The sequence below is a fragment of the Saxophila tyrrhenica genome (genome assembly GCF_035928015.1).
Source record: "Saxophila tyrrhenica strain CCFEE 5935 chromosome Unknown scaffold_3, whole genome shotgun sequence".
In the NCBI taxonomy this organism is placed as follows: Eukaryota; Fungi; Ascomycota; class Dothideomycetes; order Mycosphaerellales; family Extremaceae; genus Saxophila; species Saxophila tyrrhenica.
In genome coordinates, this window is record NW_027041735.1 from 899,750 (window position 1) to 914,782 (window position 15,033).

The window sequence follows — 15,033 nt, forward strand, 5'->3', positions numbered from 1 at the left end:
AGTGGTAGTGCAGATCTCGTGATTGAAGGTGAGGCTTGGGCACCGACAAGTCAGAAACGCTCGACCCGCTTCCCACTTCCGAAGCACTTAATAACTCTAACTTTCACTTCTCAACGGGGCGCAAAAGGCTAAAAGACAATGGTCGTCGAAGAGTGACACATCAATTTCGACTATCGAACCTACAGCAGAAATAACCACAGCTACCATCTCCTGCTGCTCGCCACGCGCCCGCGCTGTTGTTGCTGCGAGACCGCATCATCTCCGCCTGACAACCCGGTCAGAGCCAGCAGCGCGCCCCACGAATCCTGCAGCATTCGTCAACTCTGCAGCGGCCATGCTCGGCCTTGATAGGTCGCTTGTATACTACAAACGCATCTTGATCCATCCCCAGGCCCGTTGTCTATCTGCAACTGCTCGAGCCTTGCGTCGTGAGCGCATCGTACCTGCAGACCTGGTGAGCGTGCGACCACACCGTTCCAATAATTCGCGTGGATAGCCGTGCGACTCCAGCCATCAGCGCGATGGGATCGTGAGATAATTGGCTTGAGAGTGTAAACAGAGCACTGAAACCGCGACCATGCGAGCAACGGCCAGGCTGCAGACCTGAGACCGCGATGGTGATGCATGCAGGAGTGGAGACAAGAGTGCAGCGTCCTCTTTCGTCCGGTAAGACGTGCTGTATGAAGAGACCAACGACCACCAGTCGCATCACGGCAACCGTCCCGCTCGCCGAGAAGTCTCCTCAAGCATCGCTGGGCCCATCTGCCTCCCCCTCCTCCATCTTCTTCAACTGATTCTCAATCTTCCGATGCTCAAACGCAAACCCGGGATACAAAAACGGCCTCAAATCAAACCGATTATCATCCGGCGTATAACTCTCCAAATACAACCCAGGCGTCATCGTAGTCATCTTATGCCTGTTGACCGCATAAAACCACATAAACCTCCTCACCTTCTCATACACCGCCCGCGGGCTCCTCTCGCTCCACTCCACCAGCAACCGCTCCCACATCCCCACCATCCCCAACTTCATGCTCTTGCGCAAGCGCCCGAGGATGGAGAGTTCGTCGTACGTGAAGCCCATGTCCGCTTCGTCGCTCTGCACGTACGTGTCTGTGATGGGCTCGAGCTCGGCTGTCGGGACGGCGTCGAGGAAGGAGCGCAGGATGGGGAGGGAGAAGTGGGTTTCGCTCCAGGCGATGAAGCGTTTGAGGTCCGTTTTGGAGATGCCGCCGATGGGGTTGATGTCGGCGGAGGAGCAGTCGTATTTTGTGAGGTAGCCGCGGAGGCACTCGTCGACGTTGGCGGAGCCGAGGATTAGAAGTCCGCCGGTGCTGCCGCGGGAGGTGGGGATGAGTTGGCCCAGGGCGTAGGCGAGGACCATGCGGGAGCGGGATTGGAAGTTTTGGAGGGCGAGGTTCTCGGATTGCGAGCCGCCATGGACTTTGAAGCGGGGCTCGAAGTTGAGGATGCCGGTTACTACTCCGTGCAGGGACTGGACCATGGGGTCGATGTTGGTATCGATGTGGTGGGCGCCGATGGCGGAAGCGAGGTCAGACGCGCGGCTGCGCGTTTCGCGCGAGGATTGCTGTTGCATGCCCATGAAGACGGTGACGAAGAGTTTGTTGCAGAGTTGGGCGGCAGTGAGGTTGGTTGGGTCGGTGTTGTTGCAAAGGCGGGTGGCGTCGGCCAGGACGACGGAGTTGCCGGCAGCGAGCTCGGAGACGACAAGGCGACACATGCTGTAGACTATCACGGAGGTGGCACAGCTGTCGATGCCGCCGCTGAGGGGGATGAGGTAGCCTGCTGCTTTTGAGCGGCGGAGGTAGTCCCAGATCCAGCAGGCTGGGCCAAGTGCGATCTCTTCTTCGGGGAGATGGTAGCGTGGCTCGATGGGTTCTGTTAGTCGTGCGCGGGGGCTGATGTCCTTCCTGCATAGTCGATAGTTGACTTGGACGCGCTCAAGCTTGTGCACCGAAGGCTCGTTTGCCTGCATGCCTCTGCTTCTCGACGTCCGATACGACCAGATCTCATCTAGATCAACCATGGCAGTCTTGACTTCCACGTCCTTGAGTGAGAATTGCGAGCCCTGCGCAAGTACTTTGCCAGAGTTCAGGATCAAAGCACAGCCGTCGTAGTAGAGTCTGTCGCCGTCACAACCCCTCTGATTCGAGTACATGTACACCCCGCCCGTCTTCGCCGTAGCCTCCGTAATTAGATTGATCCTCGTATCCAGCTTCCGTAGCTCATGGTGACTACCACTCGAATTGAGAATAATCTCGATCCCCGCCAGACTGTACAGCGAATGCGGCGAGTTGGGCGTCCACAACTCCTCGCACGTCTCAGACGTAAACGAGCCATCTAGCGCTTCAAACGCCACCTCGCCGATCCTCGTTCTAACCTGCCCCTTCGAAAGCTGCTGGATGACATCCGGCAAAGTATAGTCGTCTACCCGTCCTCTCGGCCAGGGGGTAAAGTACCGCATCTCCCGAAAATTGCCATCGTTGCAGAGGTCCAGCTTCGGCCTGATCGCCAGCACCTCGCCATTCAGAGCAACTAGTCGAGCATTATAGCTGCACCCTCGATGTTGAACGGGGAGACCAAGGTCGACGATGATGTCCTGGCAGTCTTGGTTGGAGATTATCTCTGCGGCGATGTCCCATGAATTGGCGTAGACGTCGTTCTCGAGCCAGTGGTCCAGCAGTCCGTAACCCGGTATACACAGCTCCGGTGTGAGGATAATGGAAGCACCGGCTGCTTTGGCCTCGCGGATGGTTTGGATGATGCGGTCTCGGTTGCCGTCGTAATCGAGCACCCACTGGTTGAGTTGTGAGGTCGCGAGGATGCACTTGCGGGTCATCTTGCTGAAGGGTAGTTGATGTTGTCGTTAATGGTTCCTCGATTTCAGATTTGTGCGATCGAGAGACAGTGCCCTTGGAGTCGCGATGTATGACTGGATCAAACAAGGCAAACGGAGGGCGATGTGGCAGGTGAGGTCAAAGCGAGGTCTTCGCAACCCTAACCGTTGCTAATTGGACCACGAAGATCTCTCAGCCACTCCGATGATTATGTACCTTCAGCGCTTGCGTTCTTCTCTTATTGTGTAGTTCATCCCTGGAAGAATCCGCTGTGGTTGGTCACAGAACAGAAGCCGCTAGCTCACGTCAGCCAAGAGTGGACTTTGACCTCAAGAGTCCATTCCGAAGCTTACTAGTAGGGAGTGGCCGGCGCTAGTGGATGTTCGTCAAGTGTCGACTTGGGAGTTCAAAGTCCACGTCAAGGAGTGTTCTTGGCTCGAAGTTGAACGACGCTAGCTTATGTTCATGTGGCACGACGGCGATGCTGTAGCACAACGCTACGATCGGATCCTTTCACGAGTCTAGGTGTTGTGGACTGTAAATACCGATATCCCTCCCCAACCCCAAGCCCCTCGCCACACCATCACGCCCTCCCCTCCCTCCAGCCTCCCCAAAAGTCCCTCCTCCAAGCATTCGCCAATTCCTTAACCCTCTGCTCCCCCAAAGGCAGCACCTGCGTAGCAAAACACCCCGCCACCCCCTCCTCCCTGCCCACAAACCACAGCACATTCGCCGCGCCACCCCAGACCATCAGACCTGCAGGCTGCTTGATCTCCGGGGCCTCGCCTTGTAGCAACAGGCCCAGAAGCCCGTGGTTCACGCTCTCGGAGGGCACGGGGCCGGAGACCATGTCCCATGCAGGACGGAGCTGCTTTAGCATGGGGATGGCGGGGGAGGAAGAGGGGATTTGGGGTTCGAAGGCCATGGAGATCGTGGCTGGTGTCAGGAGTTTCGGGTCACCGGAGACGAGGTCGGCAAGCACGGCAGTGAAGTCGCGCATAGTCATCGTGAGGCCGGCACCGCCTTCTTCGTCATCTGGGTTGTCGCCTACAGGTAGCTCAGCGGGCTCAAGGCGGCCTGTATTGGAGCGCTTGACCATCTGCAGTAGCCGCGCTTTGTACTCTGAGTGGCGGGAGAGGTGGAATGTAGGGAAGGGAGCTGAGCGACCGACGGGTTTCCAGATGCGCTCGATCATGTAGTCTTCTAGGTTCATGCCTGAGATCCGCGCAACTGCCACGCCAGCCCAATCGAGTCCGCAGCCGTATTGCCAGCCTTCGCCGGGTTCGAAGAGGAGGGGGTAATTGTACTTCTCCACGACCAGATTAGTGGGTGGACGTTGTGCGTGATTAGCCCATTTGGTAAGTAAAGGATGCAGGAAGTAGTATCCGAGCCCTGAAGTATGGGTTAGAAGATGCCTCGCTGTTATAGGAGTGGTGCTAGGACGGTAGACGGGACCGGAGTCGGAGAAGGATTCCAGAATGGGGCGAGAGGCAAGTTCGGGCAGGATGCGGGAGTGGGCTCGTCGAGGGTGAGGTGTCCGGCTTCGATGCATTGGAGTAGGGCCATGGAGGTGAAGAGTCTGGTTGCGGAGGCCGCTTTGAAGACGAAGTCATCCTGGAGAGGAGGAGCGTTGGGGAAGATAGAGGCGTGGCCTGATAGTTTGGAGTAGATTTGGTTGCCTGCATCAGTATTCAGTAGTGTGACACTGTGGGGTGGTGTTGAGACAAACCGTTCTTATCTACGCATTTGATACCAACGCCATGAACATTTGCTTGGCTTTGCTTAGTGCTTCTGGCGAGCAGGTCGTCATGGCTTACAAGAGTCGCTAAAGTCAGCGGTAAAGTAGCGCCTTTTCAATTTACAATCACGAGCCAAAGAAAGTTGCGGTGTGCCGCTCGTGGTAACTTAGCTTCATCTTGACCTACCCCAGATGCGGTAGATATATGCAGCTCACGGAATTGAGCAGCTGTGCGAAAGCGAAGTCCGTTCCTCGTATCTCTTGCTGAGTACATGTACCCTCAGAAGGAAGCGTGTCAACAGAAACAGAGTATGCACAGCGGAGAGAAAACTCAATCGAGTCAGTGCGGTTGACAGGTGAAGTCAATAACCCGGAGCCTCCTCGGCAGGTTCCAGATCGTCAGCCCACCGCCAAACGTCTGGGGCTCGCAGGCTCGCCTTTCCGAGGGACCGCCATCTCCCTGCCTTCGTGCCACCGCTCTGAACCCACCTCGCCCACCACAACGCCGAGGAAGTTCTGGCGCCCAGACGTGCGGTGGCAAAGCGCCAATGGAAAGACGACCTGCCTTCTTGTCGATAGCGGGGCCGTTGCTCGTTTTCCCAGCTGCAGCTGCGTCTGGTGTATCTAGAGCTCAGAGCCGCAGCCGGTCTGGGCTTAGTGCGATCGTGACTACTGCAGCTTGCCGTGCCTGCAGCACCCAGCCCTTGCCACTTTGGCAGATGCATTGCGCGGCGGCAAGTGCGACCTTTCATCCATACCGCAACGACAGCGCAGAAAATTGAGAATAAAGTAGATGATATGAAGATGATGGTGCTCGTGTCAAGCAGATTAGAAGTCGTTTGCAATCTCATAAACCTAACGCCAACCGAGATATCAGAAATGAGACGATTCACGCTCGGGAATCTGTGCGCCGAAGCCAGGCGATGCTTCGAGACTAGCGCGGCGCAAGCAAGAGCGTAGTGCATACATTGCCCGCCTGCCCGCCAACCCGCCTGCCTCTCAGCAAGTGCTCAAAAACCCGCCTCTCGCCTTCATCACTTCCCACTCCTGCTCCTCTTCCGTCGCCAGCACACACAACACACCCCAACATCATCTCCATCCACCGTCGAGTCCGCTCATCACATCAATAACGACGAGTGCAATTGATTGCTTGGTGAGTAACTCCGCCATCAACAGAGCTCTTGTCAAGCTCTTCTGCAGATCTCCAAGCACACATGCTGACGTGGTCCATTCTCCAGCATTGAAATACTCCATCCTTCCACACGCCACCCACACACCTCACCACCACCACCGCCGACATGTTCTACTCCACCCTCCTCATCGCCGCCACCACCCTCCTGGGTGCCGCGAGCGCGCAAAACACCACCACCGGCCCCATCGAGATCGACCCCAACAGCGTCAACGAGACCACCCGCCAGACATGGTGCAACTACCAGCAGCAAAACTGCCCGCTCGTCTGCGGCGGCCGCGGCAACCTGGAAGAGAACAACTGTGATGCCGTAAGCACTGCACCCTACTCTCGCCCACCCAAACCACATACACTAACTGCCTTGTCTTCACAGAGCGATCTCACCTGGGACTGCACCTGCGTCAGCAACACCCCCAACATCACCTCCTTCACCAACATGATCCCCTCCCTCGAGTGCGGCGTGTGGGTGGAGCAGTGCGTCGCCGCCGCCGGCAACGACCTCAACGCCCTCACCGCCTGCCGCTCCGTCCAGTGCGGCAGCCGCGACCCGGGCTCCGTCGACTCGGCCGGCTCCAGCTCCGGTGGCAGCAGCAACAGCGGCGGCTCCTCCTCGTCCATGGCGGCTTCTAGCGCATCTGCCTCGGCGACCGGCGGGAGCGGCGGCAGCGGCAACTCGCCCAGCATGTCCTCGAGCGCCTCGGCGGCGGCTAGCAGCACCGGCGCGGCGGTCGCGTTGAATGTCGCGAAGAATTACGGGACCGGGATCGTGGCGGCGGGTATGCTGGGTGTGTTCGGCCTCGCGCTGTAAGCGTTGTGCCTTTCCACAACAACACATCATCATCATCAGTCGGATCGAACAACGGTGGAAGAGGGTCATCCCTACTGCAAAGCATTCGATGGCCGATGGATGGAACGCGGGCGGAGCGGTTATCATGAAGTAACGAGAGCAGTACTCATCAGGCGTTTCCAGCGTTTTTAGCGAAGGTTGGAAACCTTATGTATGCATGTGCATGAGATAAGGGTGTCCCTCTCCGATGCGAGCGGTGGGATGCGTATGGTAATGAGGATGGGAGAAGAAACTTGTGCATTCAACCAACTTCACTACTTTTCTTCATGTCTCGCTTCATACATCCTTGCTTCCTATTAGGTCGTTGAGTAGGACGTATGAGGCCGTGACAAGGTGCGTGAGATGGTGATACCAGCACCGTGGTTCGCCGTTCTTACTGTGTGTGTATGCTACTGGAGGTGTATCATCGTACCGTGGGTGGGTACTGCTTAGGCTTCACGCGAGCCATACGATGTATACCGTCAGTACACTACATGCGTTGGCGTAAACACTCGTGGCCACATCAGGATCTCCCAACCAGTCGCCTCGCCGCCATCAGCGACCGTTCATCGCTCCGTTCCACACCACCGCACTCCCCTCGCCACTCCATCCCACAAGACTACTTCGTCCCCGGAAACGCATCCTTCCCAGCCGCCTTACTAGCCTCAAGCGCCCCCTTGAGCTGAAACTGCGAGCCGATCCCCTCGACCCGATGTGTCGAGTTGATATTCTTGACCAGCGTGATCTGGTAGCACGTCGCGCTGCCCTGGCGCGAGATGATGGTGCTGTAGGCGAGGAAGAACTCCCAGATCTGAGTGATTACCGCCGATTAGCACACAATGGCGGTGGTGGGCGGGTGAAAAGAAGGAGCACATACTCTGAACCACTTATTCCCGTACTTGGCGACAATCTTGTCCTTGTTCGCCATCCAGTTGCGATACCACCTCCACAGCGTCGCGGAGTAGTGGACTCCAATCGTATCAATCGCCTTGACCTCAAACCCAGCACCCTCCAACTTGTCGACAAAGAACCCCAACGGCGTCGAAGCGTCCGCCCCGGGGAAGATGTACTTGTTCATAAACAACCCCCAGATCAAATCCTCATACTGCCAGCACTTCCGCAACCCGGCGATCTGCAGGAAGAACACCCCGTCATCGTCCAGCATCTCATAGACTTGGCTGAGGAAAGTGCCGAAGTAGCGCACGCCGACGTGCTCCGCCATTTCGAGACAGGTGATTTTGTTCCACCCGCCTTCTGGGGTTGGGATGTCGCGGTAGTCCATGCACAGGATCCGGCTTTGTTCTTCGCCGATGCCGGCTTTGCGGAGCCCGCTGTTGCCCCAGGCGGTTTGGTTGCGGCCGAGCGTTACTCCCGTGGCTTGGGCGCCGTAGTTGACGCTGGCGAATTTGGCGAGGGTGCCCCAGCCGCAGCCGATGTCGAGCAGGCGCTCGCCGGCTTTGAGGCCGATCTTCTCGCACACGATGCCGAGTTTGTTGTCTTGGAGCTGCTCTAGCGTCTCTTCTTTTTGGATGTCCGAGATGATGCCGCTGGTGTAGATCATGCGTGGGCCGAGAAACCAGCCGTAGAAGTCGTCGCCGCGGTCGTAGTGGTCGCGCACTTGTTCTTCGTCTTGGCTGCGCGTGTGCATGATCACCTCGGGCATCATGCCTGTGAGGAAGAACCAGAACAACGACAGCGTGAAGCGGAAGTTCGCCCAGTCGTGTCTGTACTCTAGCGCTTCCAATGCGTCGCCGTTGAAGTCGACTTCGCCAGCGAAGTACTTCTCATGGAATGTCTCCATCGGAATCCTGTTCTTGCCCCTGTACTTGCGCTTGTCCGCCTCGCTCTTGAAGGTGAGGTAGTGCTCGATGGGCGCCCCAGCATACCGGGCCTTCTCTGTTTTGCGCGGGGACATGGAGGAGGCGATCGTCCAGAAGGCCATGAGGATGGGGATGGCGGTGAGGATGGCGAGGGGGACGAAGGTGTAGAAACCACCTCGCACTGTCCATGTTAGGTAGCCTGGGATGATGGTGAGGAGGGTGAAGAGGAGGAAGTTGTTGAAGGTGTCCGAGCCGGGGCCGTCGGCGGGGAGGGGGGCGTTTTTGATGGCGGGATACTGTAGTACTCATGTCAGTATGCGTATGTCTGCGGCATTGGAGAGCTGGTCCTACAGAAGTCGTCCGCACGCCATAATCGTTCTTCTCCGGTGCAGGACTCGGCGCCGCTGGCGTTTCGACGAACTCGAAGGAGTCTTCCGAGACTGCTTTGCCGTCGGACGACATGATGGCGGTGGTAACGAAGGTCAATGGCCTGGGAAGAAGCTGCAGAGGTGGAAGAAGAGACTCGGTGAGCTCGAAATTCTGGGCCTGGGAGATCTGCAAACTGCAGGGTTGCTGCTGATCAGGGCCAAAGGCAAGTCGGGGCGAAGGTAGAATCTATAGCCGATGGCATCTTTCCTAGTTGGGTCAATCACATGAAATCCTACTGTATCTTCACGCTGCGAGAATCGTGTACGAAAAGCGCACAGAAACCGAGAAACCACTGTCGGCGTAACCTCAGAAACTCGGGAGACCTCGCAAGTCCAGTAATTATATATCCATTCCAAATCCAACGTTCCACCAAGCAATCAAACTGCTACGCCATTGAATGAAAATGGTTATGCTGTTTGTTCTTGACCCGCAAATCTCAGAGATATCTAACCGGCCTTTTCATTAACGAATTAGTTGGCATAGTGAGTCTTTCAGCGAAGATCCAGTCCCGTAATTATCAAAGTAAGCGGCTGTGGGAGTTGATTGACGGTTCGACAATCATGATAGTTGGGATTCCACAGATGAAGTGGGACGAATGAAGTGGTTGAACTTGTTGGGGGGTTCTTTTTTGTTCATATTTCTTTTGAATCAGTGCGATTCGACGTTGCTTTGTCTTTTCGTTGGGGGTAGGAGTAATGAGTAGATCGGTCAGAATACTTTCTCTCGGTTCGTCCACTGACAATTAACTATTCGAGTCCAGAGTATTCAACAGCTCTCGTTCATTGAACATCTTGGAGATAGACAAGCGTATCTACCCAAGAGGAACATCCTGTCAACTGAGTTCCGATGTTGTCAACCGTCGGCTACGTCTGACAGACTTGGTCTCAGCAGCAGGCGTAGATTGAACAACGACAATGTTGCTGCTCGCATCCGTGACCGATCCTTCGCCATCCATCTCCAAGGCCGGCTGCTGCTGCTGCTGCTGCTGCTGTTCCTTTTCAACTTCATTCCAATGCCCATCAGCAACAACAGTATTAGTCTCCACAGCCTCCGCACCAGCAGCCTGCGCAGCGAACTTTCTCTCCTGCGGATCCTGAAACTCCATCTCCCCCTTCACCGCCTTCTCCATCTCCTCCTCAGTCGCCGCCCTCTTCTCCCCAGTCTCATGATCCCAAATCCACCCCTCCCTCAACCACATCCACCGCAAACAAGCCCTCAGCTCCTTATCCAACGGCAAAACCCTCTTCCACTCCGGCTCAAACACCTCCCCACCCTCTCCGACCCTCGCGCCCTTCCCGTTATAGTCCTCCGCAACCCCCCGCACCACATCCCGACAAAAGATCCTCCAACTATCCCATGCATACGGTCCACACCCGGGTACATGTCCAATCTCCAACCCCCCTTCCACCTCCACCGCATCCCCTTCAATCAGAGCCCGCTTCTTCAACTCCCTCCCATCGCCTTTAGCCGGATAATGCAACGTCCGCCACCTCGTCCCCTTGACCGGCGGCTTCTCCACCCACGCCTTAGCCATCTCAATACACCGTCTCGACCTCGCTTTGTACAACCCCAACTTCCAAACCAACCCCCTCAACTCCTCCTCATCCGCCTCCGCCAATCCCTCAGGAGTTCCGTACTGCTCCTTCAACCCCCAGAAAACCGGCGCCGCGGCTCTTCCGGTCGTTTTGTTTAGGAAAGTGGTAGCGATGAGGAGCCAAAATGGCTCCCGCCAGAGTTTCTCCTGGATGATGCCGAAGTAGGGACAGCTGATGGGTGGAATGGGGGCGATGGAGGTGCCGGCGGGGACACGGGCTTTGCGGCCGGAGGCGGTGGTGTTGTAGAAGTCGACGCGGTCGATGAGGGTGGGGTCGAGGAGGGGTTTGGGTGGGGTGAAGTAGGTGCTTTTCTTGCCAGTGGATTTGCGTTTTTTCTTGGGCTTGACGGGCGTGGGAGTGGTGGGGGTCGGTGATGGCTCTGCCTGTGAAGGTTCTTGGACGCAGATGTTGGCAGCAGCATCTTCGACTACTGGATTCTGATCCGGGTCCTCCGCCGGCACTGGCTGGCTGTGTCGACGTGTTGCTGATTTCGCGGCCTGTGGCGCCCGACGTCTTCGGATCGCTGGTCGTGCACTGAAAGTAGACTTCATCATGTCTACTGCTCCAGAAGTTTCTTCACATGGAGTCATCTTTGCTTCTCTCTCCTCATCTCCGGCGTCAAGTGTTTGCTCTACGCTGACAATAGCAGGCGCCGTCGTTCGCCTAGGCTTCTTCTCTGGTGAAAAGTGCTTGCTAGTCGTGCCAGTCATCTTGCGCTTCTTCTTTGGCACAGACTGGACCGCAATAGTGTCATCGGCGGATTCAGTACGATCGCGGACAGGAATTTGATGTGCGAGGTCGTTTAGAGGAGGCTCGGAACGCGCCACGGGATTAGGCGGCGTAGGTGTTCGACTGAAGTTGCTGAGCGGACTACTTGAGTCGGAGTTGCTCCCGGCTGGGCCATGCATAGCAACATTGATGTTCTCGCCCATGCTGCTCTCGGATGTCGCAGGATTCACGTAGAATGAATCCGTCACGGCAGTGTCGACATCGTCTTCCACCATTCGCGCAGCATTGCATATTACAGAGACAGGCAACGCCGGACCCAATTTCTGAGCGTCTTTGAAATGCCAGAATCCTTCTACCATTCCACGGCTCCAACGTCGATCACTAGAATCCACATCCATAAGTTTTGTCCCTTCCAATTGAACAGGCTCCGGCGGCGAATCAAACTTACTTGCAGGGAGCGGCCTGGTAGCAGTGAGCATGCCTTCCGAAACCTCGTCCAGAGCTAGGAGCGCTGCATCAGCGTCTGCTTCGGTGACATCGAAAGGATCTGGCTGTGAGGGCGATGAGATCTTACTGGCTCGATGAGCTGAACCAGTCCCTGACGGAGCCCCACCAGTCTCCAGGCCTAAAAAAGAGCCTTGTCGTTTGATGCCGACGTTGGCTGGCCAGGAGGAGTTGGGTGCTGATGTTGCTTGAGCGAGCTGTGAGCTCACACCGTTGGGAAGTGTCATCGCTTCGTCGGAGGACTGTTCATCCTTCGAGATAGGGCGAGGAGGCGTCTCTGCTGCACCAGCATCGCTCTCGCCTTCGCTCTCATCCTCGCTAGATTCAGTGATGCCGGCAGAATTAATTGTGTCGTCGCCAGCGGTGCGTCGTTGCTGCGAGTCCGCTGCAGCGGTCTTATTGTCGGCAACGGTAATCCTTTCACGATTATTGCCCTGGTCTGTATCGACCTCAATTGACTGATCTCCGTCAAGCTGCGAAGGCTTAAGAGTTCTGGTTTGCTGCTGTGGTTGTGTAGCGAGAGAACTGTCTGAAGCGTTTTCCATCCTATTCCTTAAGGCGGTCTCGGTGAAGACATCCGGTGTTTTATTAGCTGTTGAAGAGCTGGGCCTACCACCATTTCGTATTCCATCTGCTGGCTTCGCAGGTACTGCCTGTGAGCGTGGCTCCTCCTCTGACTCGCTCTCACTATTCTCGCTCTCATCATCACTGGAATCTGAATCTCCACCATTGACGAAAGCGCTGAACCGCCTGAATGCCGCTTTCACATCCGAGTCCTCAAGCTGAGAAGGGACGCTGTTGGGCTTCGAGCTGACAGAAGTGGTCCGAAAGCTCACAGCTGCCGGCGGAGGAGGCTGCAGCCGTTGCAGTTGCTTGTATTCTGCTGGTGTCGCCTTCGGTATCGACTCTGGTATTGAATGCCGTGAACTGGAAGCTGATGGTGATGCGCCGCGTGAGCTGACAGAGTTTGTCTTAGGCGGCTTTGGGTCGCTCTGAGGAGCAACCCGCTCTGCCGACCTTGGCGCCGGCCCAGACGGTATGGAAGCTGATGAAGGTGATGAGCGGCTTGATGGACGAGATGCAGCTCCCAACTCTGGCGTACTATCCTCGGCGCATTGTCGAGCTGGCCCTTCTCCATGGTCCTTCCACTCCTTGGCCTTCAGTGGCACCAGCCGCGTAGTGGCGAGCCGAAGAAGAGCGGCACGGTCCAAGCCCTCGCTGATCCCATGCTCGGCTCTCGATTTCTTCCGTCTTGATAGCTTAGGTGGCTTTTGGCCTGCAGAACTGTCGTGTTGGCTAGTAGATGCGAACAGCTCTGATCTCCGCCGGTCTCTCCTCCAACGCTTCCTTTGGCCTTTGCTGAGGTCCTTGGGAGCTTGTGGTGTAACACCTTGGATTTCCTCTGGCATCAGGATGTGACTGTGCGTGATAGATGGCGTGCCTTCGACGGCGCCGGTCGTTGTAGCCTTCTCGGCGGGCACGCTCTGGTCGGAAGTTGCTTTCAAAGCCTTCGAAGCCTTGCGCTGTTTCCTTTTCCTCGAGCGCTTCTTAGCGGCTCCAGTGTCCTTTTGATCAGACGGACCCGTTGGGTTTGCGTGGTTGGCAGCTCCACCGGCCGGCCTGCTTCCTGCAGTCGAGTGTCGGCCATTCTCTGAGGCTTGCGGTGGCGGACTTCCTTTGGACTCTCTTCTAAACCTTTTTTGGGCTCTTGATAGCTTCTGAGCGCCCTCTGTAGCTTCTACGCCCTCTGTCTCTGAGCGTTTGCGCTTCGCCATCGTTTCTGATTATGTCATGCTGCAGTATCCAGGCGGATGTACAGAATGCAAGACATTAAGGATCCGGACACGCCTTTAACAACCCATCAACATATCCTACAGCGTTGAGTTCTCCGAGACCAAGACGGATTAGAAGTGGCGGGAACGGTAAGACGGTGCGACGTGATGAATTCGCAGGAGGGAGAAGGTAGGTCAGAGCAGACTTCGAGGGTGATGTGAGGTCAAAGTTCAGCGCACAGACCCACAACGAAACGGAAGGCAAAATGCGACAGGTGACAGCACTCCCTTAAGGTTGCAGAACAAGTTGCAGGTTACGAAGCAGACGCTAAACAGAGTGCTAAAAGTGCCGTGTCTATCCCCAGCAAAGCAATCAAATCACAGCATGCATACTCGCGTAATGCTCAATCGCTGCCCAGCGGCCTGGGTACCGCATCATCTACCCTATCTCGTGTGCTCGAATGGAAGGCCGTTGTAAGCAGTCTGCGCTCACATAAAGTCATCACTGTCATTAGGTTAGCACAGTGAACTCATAGTCTGCACGGAGCAACTCACTCATCAAGCCCGTCGTCGTAATTCGTGACATCCGCCTTCGCCGACACATCCCTGTTCGCACTCAAACTCGTCTTCGTCTTCACAGCCTTCGTCTTCTTGCCACCCTTCTCTGCCGCCTTCTCCTCTTTCATCTTCTCGTTGCTGATGGTCGACAAAGCACTGCTAATCTGCTTCACCTGATCGCTGTTGAGATCCTTGACCAGCTGCTTACTGAACTCCTTCATGAACGATGCGTACTGCGGCTTCTTCGAGTTGGCCGTAAGTAGCGGCACAAGCGCCTCTCGGAGCTGCGTGAACTGTCCCAAGGTGCTCGGGTTGAAGATCTTTAGCTTGCTCAGGTCGACCGTGCTCGTCGGATCATCGCTATCCTGCACAGTCACCGGCTTCCCTGCTGCACGCGTGTTTGGGACACCACCGACGCCGCCGAAAAGGTCCTCGGCGTTCTTGAGGTCGCTGGCCTTCTCTGACTCTCGGAGTCGTGCACGTTTCGTCGCCTCATCTTCCTCCTCGTCGCTGCTCTCGTCCTCCATCTCCCGCCGTCGGCGCATGTTCTCCTGGCGCTTCTCTTCTATCCGCTGGGACTTGGACTTGTGGCTCGCCTTCGCAGCAGCGTCGGCCTTAGCTTTGGCTTCGGCGGCTTTCTTTGCTTTTTCGCGCTCCTCCTCGCTGTCTTCGGCGGCGTCCCATGACTCCAGCACGTCGTCATCTTCCTCATCGTCGAACTTGCCTCGCCGCGCTGCGACGGCTGGAGGAGAAGAGGGAGGCGTGCTGTCGGAGTCTTCGTCGTCCCACGAGGTGGGTGCTTTCGAGGGCGCCATGATTGCGGTTGCGATTGTTCGTTTGAGTGGCGCTTTGTCTTGCTGCGATCGCGTCAAGTCTGTGGGTGTTTGCGGTGACTGGTGCTGGGCTGGCTGTCAAGAAGCGTGCTGAGAGTGGCAAGTGTCGAGAAGACTGTGTCTGAAGAGTTGTTGAAGGGGTGAAGAACAATTTCGGAAGAGCGTTTGAGTGTGAGTCGATG

At 56.4% G+C, this 15,033-nt stretch overlaps 6 protein-coding genes across 6 annotated transcripts; 1 reads left to right on the forward strand and 5 right to left on the reverse strand.

Annotated features, from left to right (window-relative positions):
- Positions 1–742: 742 nt before the first annotated feature.
- On the reverse strand, positions 743–2,860 carry QNS1 (glutamine-dependent NAD(+) synthetase; the record flags this gene model as incomplete). Its single annotated transcript, XM_064799546.1, has 1 exon — positions 743–2,860. One exon carries the CDS (start codon positions 2,858–2,860, stop codon positions 743–745), a length of 2,118 nt encoding a protein of 705 aa, XP_064662301.1.
- A 581-nt stretch (positions 2,861–3,441) lies between these two features.
- On the reverse strand, positions 3,442–4,410 carry LTR77_002288 (uncharacterized protein; the record flags this gene model as incomplete). The annotated part of the gene is made up of 1 exon (XM_064799547.1): positions 3,442–4,410. The coding sequence occupies one exon, from the start codon at positions 4,408–4,410 to the stop codon at positions 3,442–3,444; it is 969 nt and encodes a 322-aa protein (XP_064662302.1).
- A 1,484-nt stretch (positions 4,411–5,894) lies between these two features.
- LTR77_002289 (uncharacterized protein) lies at positions 5,895–6,593 on the forward strand (the record flags this gene model as incomplete). The annotated part of the gene is made up of 2 exons (XM_064799548.1): positions 5,895–6,095; positions 6,159–6,593. 2 exons carry the CDS (start codon positions 5,895–5,897, stop codon positions 6,591–6,593), a joined length of 636 nt encoding a protein of 211 aa, XP_064662303.1.
- Positions 6,594–7,230: 637 nt separating this feature from the next.
- Positions 7,231–8,893, reverse strand: MT2 (Sphingolipid C9-methyltransferase 2; the record flags this gene model as incomplete). Its single annotated transcript, XM_064799549.1, has 3 exons — positions 7,231–7,422; positions 7,489–8,727; positions 8,783–8,893. 3 exons carry the CDS (start codon positions 8,891–8,893, stop codon positions 7,231–7,233), a joined length of 1,542 nt encoding a protein of 513 aa, XP_064662304.1.
- A 799-nt stretch (positions 8,894–9,692) lies between these two features.
- LTR77_002291 (uncharacterized protein) lies at positions 9,693–13,463 on the reverse strand (the record flags this gene model as incomplete). Its single annotated transcript, XM_064799550.1, has 1 exon — positions 9,693–13,463. One exon carries the CDS (start codon positions 13,461–13,463, stop codon positions 9,693–9,695), a length of 3,771 nt encoding a protein of 1,256 aa, XP_064662305.1.
- Positions 13,464–13,949: 486 nt separating this feature from the next.
- HCR1 (Translation initiation factor 3 subunit J component) lies at positions 13,950–14,833 on the reverse strand (the record flags this gene model as incomplete). Its single annotated transcript, XM_064799551.1, has 2 exons — positions 13,950–13,965; positions 14,016–14,833. The coding sequence occupies 2 exons, from the start codon at positions 14,831–14,833 to the stop codon at positions 13,950–13,952; spliced, it is 834 nt and encodes a 277-aa protein (XP_064662306.1).
- Between the last annotated feature and the right edge of the window lie 200 nt (positions 14,834–15,033).